This window comes from Dendropsophus ebraccatus, chromosome 13, assembly GCF_027789765.1.
Source record: "Dendropsophus ebraccatus isolate aDenEbr1 chromosome 13, aDenEbr1.pat, whole genome shotgun sequence".
NCBI classification, from domain to species: Eukaryota; Metazoa; Chordata; class Amphibia; order Anura; family Hylidae; genus Dendropsophus; species Dendropsophus ebraccatus.
The window spans coordinates 63,054,263-63,067,954 of NC_091466.1; the positions used below are offsets into that span (position 1 = coordinate 63,054,263).

General features: G+C 42.0%; 1 protein-coding gene across 1 annotated transcript; it reads left to right on the plus strand.

Annotated features, from left to right (window-relative positions):
* Positions 1–680: 680 nt before the first annotated feature.
* On the plus strand, positions 681–9,063 carry LOC138771030 (pinin-like). The gene is made up of 9 exons (XM_069950446.1): positions 681–860; positions 3,923–4,000; positions 4,531–4,599; positions 4,877–4,949; positions 5,034–5,128; positions 5,572–5,647; positions 7,051–7,206; positions 7,291–7,429; positions 7,572–9,063. The coding sequence occupies exons 1-9, from the start codon at positions 748–750 to the stop codon at positions 8,867–8,869; spliced, it is 2,097 nt and encodes a 698-aa protein (XP_069806547.1). The 5' UTR covers positions 681–747; the 3' UTR covers positions 8,870–9,063.
* The last annotated feature ends 4,629 nt before the right edge of the window (positions 9,064–13,692 follow it).

The window sequence follows — 13,692 nt, forward strand, 5'->3', positions numbered from 1 at the left end:
GCCGAAAGTTCGGGGTCGGATGGACTCCAGCATGCTCCAGGTTGCTCTAAATTCATGACGCAAAAAATGATGCCCCATATGACCCCGTAGGTCATATGTTCCTGAAAATACAAGCCTTCACGTGGCCCTGTAGGTGGGAAAATAAGAGTGGTATTGGTCTTAGGAGACAAGGAGGAAAAAACAAACACGCAAAAGTGACAATTGGCTCGGGCCAGTCCTTAAGGGGTTAAGATCCAAAATATTGTACGTCTAATGATGCAGGGGTGAAATATACAGTTAAATCCTCACTATAAGGTTCCTTGTTGCCCATAGTAACCTATCAGAGCTCAGCTTTCATATATCAAGAAGCTCTGGTAAAATGAAAGCTGAGCAGTGATTGGTTGCTATGGGCAACAAATCTTTTTTACTATAAGTCTTTTGATAAATTGCCTCCATATGTTTATATGAAAATCTGCTAATTTTACACAAATGTAGGAGGAGCAGACTGTGATTATTGTGAACAAAAGGGTCACTAATTGGTCTAGACAGTTGGGGGTTTTATCTATTGTTTGTGGTAAATGGAGGTAACCAATCACGGCTTTGCGTTCCACGCCTCGGCACAGACTCCACGCCTCTTTGATCTGATTGGTCGGCGCTGATGGGCGCGGTTCTGTGACGTCACTTCCGCGGGTAGAGGTGGAAGCGCCACGCCAGGTCGTCTTGGCTCAGTAACCCGGAAGCGGTTCTCGAGCGAGTTGGGCGGACAAGATGGCGGTAGCTGTGCGCACTTTGCAAGAACAACTGGAAAAGGCGAAGGAGAGTCTGAAAAATGTGGATGAAAATATACGGAAACTGACTGGCCGGGACCCGAATGATGCCAGGTAAGGCGGTGCGCTGTGTGTGTGAGGTGTGGGGAGGAGGCCGGCTGTGACCAGACAGGAGGCGCATGGCCGAGCACCTGTGCACACCCTCATGTCTGGGCCTCCCCTCCTTCTTACACTGCTGCCTACTGCTTCATAATGCACCCGGCTCCATTGTCTCCTGTGACCTTGGTGCATTGCTCTGCAATAACCTATCCAGGTGCTGCAGGACTACAACCCTCATCATGATGGGAGTTGTAGTATGCATTAGTTAGGTGATCACTCTGACCTTAGGCTTAGTCAGTTTCCTGCCTGTTCTGGCTATTTTATATCAAGCTGCTCTCTGTTATCAGCCATGTGCAGTCTTGTGTATGACTGGGGGAAATTATCTCAATGGGGTGACTGTCACCTCTACAGTTCCCATCATGCTTTGCTCCGGCTGTTCAGATGTAATGAGAATTGTAGTTTTGCAGCAGCCGCAGGTCTCCAATCTCTGCCCTAGACTAATGGAGGTTAGAGAGAGGGCTACATCAGTCCTTAGCTGAGTTAAAGTGAGTGGAACCATGCTGCAGAACCACATACAAGGGACAAGTGTGGTGGTGTGTGTGTTTTTTGTTTTGTTTTTTAAAATTTTGTAGTTTTCCAGTAACGTATGACCATTTTAAGGCACCTTGAATTTCCCATAGAATTCAATGGGCTATTATGACTGGTTTAAAGGGGTTGCTCAACAATTTTATTTTATTTTTTTCAGATCGACTGGCACCCAAAAAGTACCAGAGATTTATATCTCAAGTCTTCCAGTACTTATCAGCTGCTGAAAGTGATGTATTCTTTCCAGTCTGGAGAGCAGGAGAGGGTTTTCAATGGACAGAAGTGGCAGCAGAGAGCAGTGTGTCAGACTAGAGAGTATATACTATACACCACTTCCTGCAGGACATACAGCAGCTGATAAGTACTGGAAGACTTAAGATTTTAGAATAGAAGTAGATTACAAATCTCTGGCAATCTTCTGGCGCCAGTTGATTTGAAAGAATTATTTTTTTTTTTTTGGTGAATAACCCCTTTAACCTTTGAATACATACTGTGTTTTGATGAGTGACAGTAGAAAGCATGGGAACCTTTGTATTGGCTTATTTTAGGCCAGATGTGTCAAACTCAGGCCCTCCAGCTGTTTTAGAACTACAATTCCCATCATGCCTGGACAGCCAATGCTTTAGCGTTGGCTGTCCAGGCATGATGGGAATTGTAGTTCTGAAACACCTGGAGGGTCTGAGCTTGACACGTCTGTTTTAGACCATGTTCATTCTAGTGGAAAAATGTCGAAAGAGAGGCAGCGTGATTGTTCTATTATAGTCCATGTGCCTTGTGAGTAAATAAGAGTTTTAGTGCCCTGAATACACTTTCTGATGTCACTGGTTTTGTTAGTACAAGTTTATCACTTGCACTAATGCGTAAAGTCATCATGCAGTCCTGGCCATATACATTGTATAGCTGTGGCATGAAGTCTCATCAAACCTGAGGACATGGCTCCCAAGGGACCTATTACACGGGACTATTATTGTGCGAAAAAACGCTATATCGTTCGAATTTAAACGATAATCGTTCTGTGTAATTGCAGGCAACGATCAAAAAAAATCCGTTTGTGACATTGATTTAGATCTGAACCTAAAATTATCGTCAATCGCTCGCTGTAATTCCACATTCGTTCGCTCAAGTTCCGCATTTTTTCCCTAATCGTTCAGTGTAATTGCACATTGTTCATAGTTTTGCTGTTATCAGAAGGAATAAACGATCAAGAAATAACGATCATAGTAACGACCGTATCTAACGACCATCGTTCTGTGTAATATGGTGAACGAGTTCAGGTTAACGATAAACAATCTCGTTTGCGATCGTTTATCTTTAGTCCAAAGATCGCTCCATGTAATAGGACACTAACTCAGAAGCTGTTTAGATCAATTAATGTCATGCTAATTTTTTTGTCTAGTCAGCTTCTCCCTCTCTAACATCCTGCCTGCATTTCCATGATGGATTTCTATTTAAACTTGTTTTTGTCTTTAGTGATATGTAACTGGTAGCAGATTTCAAGGTGTATAGGCTAAGTGGCTTTCTTGGGTTCACCCCAGCTCTGTTATTTATACACTAAGATTCCTTTGTAATCCTATTAGCTGTATGTAAATTATTTTTAGTTGTCACAATATCAAAACAATAGAAACAGAATGTTGCAGGTAATACCACATTTACATGTGTATAGGCTTTCCTACTAACATTGACTATAAATAAAAGGGCTGGGCTGCTATACCCTATTGATATTTCATTACTGAAAGTTGACACTTGTCTGGATGTATCACCACAAGTGTCAGACCCAAGGACCTCCAGCTGTAGCTGTCCAGGCATGATAGGAACTGTAGTTTTGAAATAGCTGGAGGACCACAAGTTTGACTCCCCTGGTTTACGTTATAGAAAAATGTAAAAGATTAAGTACCTTTTTATGGGTGAATTATGTCAGATTTTAAGGTCACAGCAATCACAGCTTGATCTGGCCCTATACTAGATAACAGGAGACAGCCTTAGCGTCCTATTACACGGAGTGATTTTTAACGACTAATAATAAACCATCGCAAACTAGATTGTTTATCATTAACCTGAAATCATTCACCATATTACACAGTACAATGGTCATTATTGCGATCGTTACTATGATCGTTTACTCCATCTGATCCCAGCAAAAGAATGAACAATGTGCAATATCACTGAACAATTAGTGGACAAATGCGGAACTTGAGCGAACGAATGTGGAATTACAGCAAACGATTAACAATAATTTTAGGTTAAGATCTAAATCAATAATCAACAACATATGAACGATTTTTCGTTTGTTGCCTGCAATTACGCAGAACGATTATCGTTTACATTTTAATAATTTAACGATTTTTTTGCATGGTAATTGTCCTGTGTAATAAGGCCCTTAGGTAGAGTTTATGGAGCGGACTGCTGCAGCCCCTGTAAGTGTTTAGAAATAAAAACTTGTTATATAATGTCTTGTATTAACACATTTTTTTTTTTTTTTTCTTTCATTCTAGGCCGGCACCAGCAAGGCGGATGACTATCACAGGTCCAAATGTGGTTGGAGGTAGAGGCCGTGGTGGCATTGTGCTACGGTAATTACCATTTAATTTTTAATTCTGTAGATTTTTTTTTTTTTTGTGTGTTTGTGCTCAGGATGCAGTTAAATAGAAAACCATCCTCCCTTTCCTCATCCCCCCTGTGCCGCCACATTCAGTATGCGTTACTTCCTCATGCATGTGACACCAGGAGCTGCCTGCTCACACTGATACAAGGAAGCTGTGGGAGAGCATTGAAGTAAAGAATTTTTGTTTTGTTTAGCTGCACAATTAGATAGATATGCTTTATCAGCTACCTTTCATATTAGTGGGTTGTCTGTTTTATAGTTGTAGTGCATGTTTTGGCAACAGTGTAAAAATTCTGTCTGCAGTTTGAGGGATTGGGATTTATCAGGTGCCTGACTCCGGTGTTTGTTTTTTCCTGTTACCATTAACTTGAGCAATAATTAAGAAATATTACTCTAATCACATGGGATCTGATGCAAATGTGACAAAGCCTTAATTGAATCATGTTTTATAAGGCAAGCAAATTCTGCATGTTACTTATAACATTCCTTTATTTATAGGCGTGGACTCTCAGATGGAGGAGGAGGACCCCCAGCCAAGCAGCGGGACTTTGAGGGTGCACTTAGCAGGTAATGTCTATTATTATTTCATGACTATTTGGCTTAATTTCTAATATCTTGTGTGTGTTTATATTAATTCTTTATTCACAAAGCATAGTTTTAGTAGTTTGCGTAAAGAAAACAAAACACTTGCACATTTCCCCTCTGGATTCAAAGACATTACTGTCATTGTAATCCTGGTGGCTGTTCATTTCTAATGCATGCACAATGTACAAAGTGTTTTTGGGCTTTAAGATTTCTTATGAAGGGAGAGCAAAACTTAAATAACTTCATTTTAATATTCCAGGCTGGGTGGGGAGCGTCGGCAGAGGAGAGAGTCACGCCAGGAAAGCGACGCTGAGGAAGAGGATGATAAAAAAGTAAGTATCTGCTGTTTACATGTTTGTAGCATCTACAAATCTGCCTTTCTTTGGTAATTAAACTTTATTTATTTTTTATAACAGCCAGCGTTGCAATCCTCTGTTGTTGCTACCTCCAAAGAACGTACACGCCGAGATCTTATACAAGATCAAAACATGGATGAAAAGGGAAAGCAAAGGTATGGCAAATACTTTTTATGTAACTTTAAGACTACTGGATTTTGCATATCATTTATCACCTATCCGCAGCATGTGTGATTGCTGGGGATCCACGCCCATTATGGCTAGAGGTGCACAAAATTTGAGCACCCCAACGTGTGCAGCTTTTGATTACTGGTGGCTGAAGAAGTTGGATGCAGCCCTAGGGAGTCCGGGTAAACATGGATACAGCCTATGGCCCTAGGACTCCCTTGGGCTACATCAGACTTCTCCAACCACCAGTAATTAAATGCAAAGTGTAAGTTTGGTCAAACCCAAGTGTGCGCAACGTTTGCTCAACTCTAGTCCCAAGTTCCCTATCTGAATGTAGTGACAGTCGAGCATGTGATGCTGTGGTTTGGTTTTCATAATTTTGTGTACATAGTGAATAACACAGTACGTTTTTCTCCCCCCCCCCTTACAGAAATCGGCGAATATTTGGCCTGTTGATGGGAACACTTCAAAAATTCAAACAAGAATCTAATGTTGCTACAGAGAGAGTAAGATTTTTTTTCTTCTTCTTTTCTTTACTACAAATGCTGCTGTTAGAGACAATTATTGGGCAAACTCTTGTAAAAATTTACAAATTAAGGCTTTTTAGCTTGTAAGAATTTATTATTGCCTGCCTCTCCAGTTTTGATAAATCTACACTATAGGGTATGGGAGCTAGACAGGTATGAGGTTTACGTCTGGAGCCAGCATCTCCTTATCTCTTTGGGTATTTAAAGAAGTTTTTTTAATCTATAACCGTCCTCATGGTGCAGTTATGTGTAATCTGATTTTATTGACAACCACACAGCATACAGTAAATACAAAACCAGCAAACATTGGTATAGGGCGACCTGCAAGTCGCATGGTGTCATTCATTTTACATATATATAAAAGAGTAAGAGAAAGATCAACCAAATGTTAACATTTCTAAACATAAGCACCACCAACGCGGTAGCGCCGCTGCAACCAAATAATACTTTCAATAAAAGTGATGCAAAATTTAGGAAGAAAAAAGAGGAGGCAGAAAAAGAGAGAGAAAGAAAAGATCAGGAAAGAGGCGAGGGGACAGACGGAGGACAGCCGCCAGAACCCTGCGTAACCACCAGTAGAGAACTATTATAGCCGGAGATTCCCACCATCAACGCACCAGAGCAGGGAAGGCCTCAGAGTCCATGAACAAACGCCATGGAAACCACACCTTGTCAAATTTATCAGACTGCTCATGAACCTCTGCTATCAACTCTTCCATTCTACCCAATTCCCGTAGCTCACTCAGCCATTCTGCTATCGAGGGTATGACGGGTGTTTTCCAATGTCGGGGGATGACCATTCTAGCTGCAGTTAGAAAATGTCTCAAAATTCCTTTTTTAACTGTAGCGAGAGAACCTGGGATCTGCGAGAGCAGGGTCAGTTGTGGGGAGTTGACGACAGTCTTTCCAGAATAAGCATTATAGATAACAATGATCTTGTCCCAAAAATCTCGGATACCCGGGCAGGCCCACCATATATGCAGCATGTCACCGGTCTCAGTAAGACAGCGCCAGCACCTGTCGGACACCTCAGGGAACATAAGGTGCAAGGAGACCGGGCAGTAATACCACCGTGAAAGGATTTTGTAATTCTTCTCCTTAGCTTTAGCAGCCATGGACATGCCATGAGTAAGCTCACAGGTTTCTCATGGTGCAGTTAGATAGAAAAGGAAAACTAAACTTACCCCATCGTTGCTGCCCCGTGGGTCTCAAACCTCACTTCGTTAAGCACAGTTAAATAGCGAAGACATATTTTTTCTGAATACCCCTTTAACTCTGTAATCTGCACTGTAAATATATTTTCTCTTTGGACCTAAAAAAATATTTTAGCCTGTACACCTAACATACCTAATTGCATATATTTTTTCTCTTTTGGCTTATAGCAAAAAAGACGTCAAGAAATTGAGCAAAAGCTTGAAGTGCAGGCAGAAGAAGAGAAAAAACAGGTGGAAAATGAGCGGAGAGAACTTTTTGAGGAAAGACGTGCCAAACAAACAGAACTGCGACTATTAGAACAAAAGGTTGAACTGGCACATCTGGTGAGTAGTTATATCTACATAAGTGTTAGTAGATGTCGGCGTGTAACATTTACAAGATAATTAATATTTTTTTTTTTATTTCAGCAAGAAGAATGGAATGAACACAATGTAAAAATCATAAAGTATATAAGGACAAAAACAAAACCCCATCTGTTTTACATACCGGGTAGAATGTGTCCACCCACTCAGAAGTTATTCGAGGAGTCGCAGAAAAAGCTGAATAGTAAGTTCACTTATGCTTATTGTGGATCATAGTTGTTTGGCCTCCAAGAGCCATTTCTGTATAAATGACCTTATGTTAGACTACAAACATTGTAAAGTGTATTCCCAGATTTTCGCTCTTACCGTGCATTCTCTTGCTTTAGGTATATTTGATAGTAGACGAGCTGAGTTTGCAGAGCAGTTGAATAAAATGGAAGCTAGGCCTAGACGCCATTCCATGAAAGAGAAAGATCAAGAAAAGAAGCACGACGACGAAAATGAAGAACAGAAGGAGGACCCAGAAGATGGTAAGGTGGCTCGGCATGAGATAGATGAGGAGACAGGTAACCTGCCTAATGACATAGAGATGGAGGACACCTTTGAGGAAGAGAAGGATGTTAGCGTTACTTTAAGAGATGTAGAAATAGTGCAGGATAATAGTCTTATGGAAGATGGTGATGATTCCAAGGCTGAGGAAAAGATTGAGGAAGAAGGTAGGGTTGAGGTAGAAGAGCCACAGATTAGTAAGTGGGAAGAAAGGGAGCCAGAGGTTGAGGAAGAAGTGAGAGAAGATGAGAAGAGAGACAACGTTGAGGAAGAGGAGCATCAGCAGACAATGGATACTAGTCAGGCAAGTGTAGATCAGTTAGAGGATGATATTAACCATAGTAAGGAAGTAGAAAGTGATGAGAGAACGGATGACCAGCCAGAAACTAAAGTTCGTGAGGAAACAGACATACGAAGAACAAATGAGCCTGAATCTGAAGTAGAGTTGCCAGAAAAACCAGAAAAGGAGCGAGAGACAGAACTTATGTTCCATCCACCGGCTCACTATGAGCCCCAGACAAGGCTTGACTCACACTACCATGTAGAAGACGAGCCTGTACCTGAGAGAGAGGAGGCTAGAGTAACACCTGTAAATAACACAGAGCCCCAAGTAGAGCAGACCCAGATTACCTCCTCAGAACATAAGGAAAAGAGGAGCAGAAGTAGGGGCAGAACCAGGAACAAAGCGGGCAAGAGCAGAAGCCGGAGTAGCAGCAGCAGTAGTTCTAGCAGTAGTTCCAGTTCAAGCAGTAGTGGCAGTAGCTCCAGCAGCAGCAGTAGTCAGAGTAGTTCCAGCAGTAGTAGCAGCAGCAGTGGGAGCAGCAGCAGGGATAGCAGTAGCAGCAGTAGTAGTAGTAGCAGTGAAAGTCGGAGCCGAAGCAGAGGTAGAGGGCATGTCAGGGAGGAGAAACGCAGGCGAAGTGTTGAGCGGAAGCGAAGAGAAAGAGAAGCGTCTGGAGCAGAGAGGAGTCACAAGTCTTCTAAAGTCAGTAACAGAGACTCCAAAGGATCCAAGGAGAAAGTATCATCGAGGTCTGACCGGAAGAGGACTGTTTCTGAAGGTAGCCGTTCAGCCAAAAGGCCGTCAAGAAGTGAGCGAGACCGTAAATCAGACAGGAAAGATAAAAGGCGTTGACCAGATTGTGGTCAGGACTGTAGTAGAAAATGGTGCTGCCTTAACAATAGCATGGTCCTGATTGTTTTGGAAAGCACAGTGAATTTATTTTTATTTTTCCTTTTTTTGGATAATTTTTGTATTTTCGGTGGTTTATCAGAGGTGTAAGCTCAAAGATCTTCAAATAAAACCATAAAGGATTTTTTTTTTCAGTATCCTTGCCTCTTTTATTTGCTAGCGTTAACGTTAACCATACTTTCCGCTTAATTTTTTTTTTTTTTTTAGTTCACAGTACATTAGTACAACATACTGAATCCCAGTAGATGATTAACAGATAGTGTTGACTAAATTGACCCCTTTAATTTTCCCCTCAGTGGATGTACAGTCATACAGTATTTTCTATAGACTAACACTTTAGTTGTTTTTATATCCCCCTAGCCTGAAATACACATAACATCAGTATTTAAGAAGCTAGCATAGAAAGTGATATACATGTGAATGAGTTTTTCCCTTTCTCTTAATGGAGACCTCACAATGGCTCCACGTTCTGTGGACATTATGTTCCCACGTTTTGGTCTGAGCAACATCTCAGGGTGACATAGTACTAATAGACAAATGGTATATGTACAGGTTTTGTTTTACTTCGTAGAATATGTTTGAAGTAGGGTCCATTTTAAGTCTAACATAGCCAAACTCTTGTCTGCTTTGTATGTGTTTTAACATTTTTGTAAGACCAGTTGCGATTGTTCGGCTTTTATGTGCAAATAAATAACTTTCGACAAGCGTTGGGCTATTTCCGTTTGTCAGCCGTAAGCTTGGTGTAGGTCTCTTGGAACCGTCAAAAAAAAAAAAAAAAAAAAAAAAAAAACACCTAGGGACATGTCAAAGGTTTTGTTTATTCTAGATGTGGATGTTTAGCCCTATAAGGCTGCCTGGATAACATAGATACAGCCATAGACTGTATCAGTATTTTCCAGGAATCCCTAGGGCAGAGGGTTCAGAAGAACCAGAACGTGCTCGAGATTCGCTCATCTCTAATTATAAACCTTTTACACGACACAATGATTATACAGCCAGGATCACAAGTATTCGTGCAGCTGTTCACTTGTCTCATTGTCAGCTACACAGCCTGTATACCTAGTGGTAGGGCTATGCTCCCTCTGGATCAGGGCTGTCAAACTTGCAGCCCTCCAGCTGTTGATAACTACAATTCCCATCATGCCTGGACAGCGGCAATTGTAGTTTTGCAGCAGCTGTAGGACTGCATTTTTGATACCCCTGCGCTGAAGCCACTATAAGACTGTGGCCTTTTAGGGTGTATTTACACAAATATATATGACACAGGGAACAGGTCATAAAGGAAATATTTCTCTTTTTCAAATACATTCCTGGCTTTGGCTTAAAAAAAAAATCTGTCAGATAAATCTGTGTAAACGCACCCTCACTCAGGACGGTAAACAGCTGAACAGGCCCTGTGTAAGGGTTTGTTCAGTCAGGTTTTTAATTGCAATTATTGAAGCCAAAGCCAGGAACCAATTACAAATGGAGGAAATATTCTAAAGTAAAGACTGAGATTTCTCCTCTTTTCAAATCCAATCCTGGCTTTTTAATTAATTGCAATTAAACCCTGAATGTGTGAAAATACCATGAAAGACTTGGTGATCAGCGGACAGGCGAGCAATCACTCTTATCAGCTGATGGCTAGGATTGTGGGGACCTAAAAAAAAAAATATCAATTTTGGTTGGGTGCCCAATCCCAGCCATTAACCAATAAGGTTAATGTTCATTAGTCATCTGATCAATGGGGCAGTTACATAGGGTGGGTTGGCCTGTTATGATAAAAAAAAAAATAATATATACACACACACGAACACATCCAATATATTACCTATGAACTGGGCTGTAGACTTGCATCTAGTTACCAGCGCCATCACAGTTTATCCCAGTAAACTGCACTTTCAGCCCCTGCCTGTGAAAGGGTTTGCAGCTGACCCTAAAAGCTTTTGAACAGAGCTGTTAGTGTCCTGCAGAGACGGAAGAGTCCACAACACTGCTGCCTTATTCTAAGGATCATTGGGTGTCCCAAAGGTCTAGTTCACACTATGTGTGGATACTGGGAAGGGGGGGGGGGGGGGGGGGGTACTTAGTTTCTCTCGAATGCGTCATTATTAGAGGGAATCTGTCACCGGCATTAAACTGCCTTATCTGCGGACAGCATAAGCCTAGTGACAGGGCCAGGAGTAAAGTGCTGTCTGTTGGTGCGAGGCATCTGTCAAAATAAGCGCACACTCAGTAGTCTGATATTCATGAGCTGCTCCTCCGGCCTGCTTACTGAAGTATTAGGCCGCATTCACACGTGCAGAACACGGACGTAGAACTGATTGAATAGGCGCCACACTGTAAGGACTGCTTCATGACAGCGAGGTGCAGTGTCATACAGTCATAGTCTCACCCTTTTTGATAGATGCCTTTCACCAGCAGAGGGAAAGTACAACTGTGTTTTACCAGGATTGGATAGGACAGCAAAATTCTGGGGACAAAGTCTCTATAAAGGACTATTTTATGTCTACAGAATGCCATAAATGTATCACTGGTGTGGATTACATCTATCAGTAGAATGAGCTCTCCCTGGTCTGGATGAGACTGGGGAGCCCTCACAAGTAGTTCTGGGAGTCAAATAGACTTACCACAAAACGTGATTGCGTTGTTACTAAGCAGCCTGGGGCCTTTACAGGACCTCTGTGGCTGCCATCTGTTATATGCTCTTACTAGCCAATCGCAGAGCTAATGGATCAATGCAATATAATGTGTTAGGCCATGTTCACACAACGCAAGTTAAAGGGAAAAGTCTGGCGAAAATTTTTATTAAGGCATTGTTTTGGCCCCGAAAAGTTGTACAAATCACCAATATACACTTATTACGGGAAATGCTTATAAAGTGCATTTTTCCCCTGCACTTACTACTGCATCAAGGCTTCACTTCCTGGATAACATGGTGATGTCACTTCCTGGATAACATGGTGATGTCACGACCCGACTCCCAGAGCTGTGCGGGCTGTGGCTGCTGGAGAGGATGATGGCAGAGGGACACTGAGGGACACAGGGCACTGTAGGGACACTGAGCATCCCCCTGCCATCATCCTCTCCAGCAGCCACAGCCCGCACAGCTCTGGGAGTCGGGTCGTGACATCACCGTGTTATCCAGGAAGTGACATCACCATGTTATCCAGGAAGTGAAGCCTTGATACAGTAGTAAGTGCAGTAAAAAAAAAGCACTTTATAAGCATTTCCTGTAATAAGTGTATATTGGTGATTTATATTACATTTGGGGAGCAATACAATACTTTAATAAAATTTTCGCCGGATTTCTCCTTTAATCTATATGGGCAGTCCAATAACTTACACAAGTTCACTTTGACTAAAAGTGTGTTTAAAAAAAAATAAACTTATGGTAAGGCTGGGTTCACACTACGTTTTTGCAATCCGTTTTTTTGCAAGGAACGGATGAAAAACATGCATTTGTGTGCATCCGTTTTTCCATTGACTTTCATTGTAAAAAAAATACAAAAAACGGATCCGTTTTCTTTAACGGACACACAAGTAGGGTCAGGTTAAAAAATAAATAAATAAATGGATCCGTTTTTTTTTATAATGGAAGTCAATGGAAAAATGGATCAAAACGGATTGCAAAAACGCCTGAATATTCAAAAAAAATAAAATAAATCACGCCCTTTTCAATAAATAAAAAAAAAAAAAAAATGCCAAACCATATTATCTATTGTCGGGTGTAGTATTATTAAAACTATTAAACCATAATAATCCACAACCGGCAGGGGGGTGCGGGAACATAATAAAGAATACAGTGGTACCTCGGTTCTCAAACTTAATTGGTTCCGGAAGGCAGTTTGGGAACCAAGCAGTGTCTTCCCATAGGAGATAATGTAAATGTGATTAATTGGTTCCAGCAGCCACCAATAATTACCTACAATCCTCATTTAGTACACTGATAAGTGCTCAGTATAATCACTACAGTACAGTACAGAACAGCACTATACTGTACAGGACATTAAACATAAGAAATGTTCATCAGAACCAGCAATTATAGTACAGTAGTCACCAACTCCTCACCCATCCTTTACTGTATAGCATCCCCCCCATCCAAGCACTGTAATGTATGGGAGATGGTGGTGCACTGCCTGTACTACTACTGCACTGTATATGCACTCCAGCAGTCTTATACAGCACTGTACTGTATGGGAAGCCTCACCACTGCTTAACTCGCCAGGTACAACCCACCATCCACGCTCGCAAAAACGTTCGAAAACCGAGCAACGTTCGAATTCCAAACACTACTTCTGGGTAAATTTTCGTTCGAATACCAAGCAGTTCGAGTTCCAAAGCGTTCGAAAACCGAGGTATTACTGTATATACTTTGCCTCCACAGTGCTGTGCTTCAGGCTCGCTCCAGTTTCTCACAGGTTCCAGTTTACATTTGGCTGCGTTCACATGTACAGGATCCGCAGCAGATTTGATGCTGTAGATATTGTGACTCAGGGTACGTTCACATGTATGGGAATTGGTCTCTAATCGGTAGGGTGCCCCCCCTAGGGTGAGCCCCCCCCCCCCCCCCCCCCCCCCCCCCAGCTGTTTGGCGTCTGCCCTACACAGTTAATGAGGCCGGGAGCAGTTTGGCTCCATACCCCCGTCATTGACTTGCTGAGCGGGAATCCCTCAGCTGGATTGTGACACAGGAGCAGGGGGAGACGTGTGGGCATCTGGACAGGTGAGTATACCTTCTTTGTGTTCTCCCCACCCCCAGACCAAAATTATTTTTTTTGCTGCCC

Excerpts from the sequence above, each read along its gene's own strand:
- LOC138771030 (XM_069950446.1), top strand. The coding sequence starts at position 748 with ATGGCGGTAGCTGTGCGCACTTTGCAAGAACAACTGGAAAAGGCGAAG. Across the intron at positions 861-3,922 it reads CGGGACCCGAATGATGCCAG|GCCGGCACCAGCAAGGCGGA; the intron begins GTAAGGCGGTGC and ends CTTTCATTCTAG. Across the intron at positions 5,129-5,571 it reads GATGAAAAGGGAAAGCAAAG|AAATCGGCGAATATTTGGCC; the intron begins GTATGGCAAATA and ends CCCCCCTTACAG.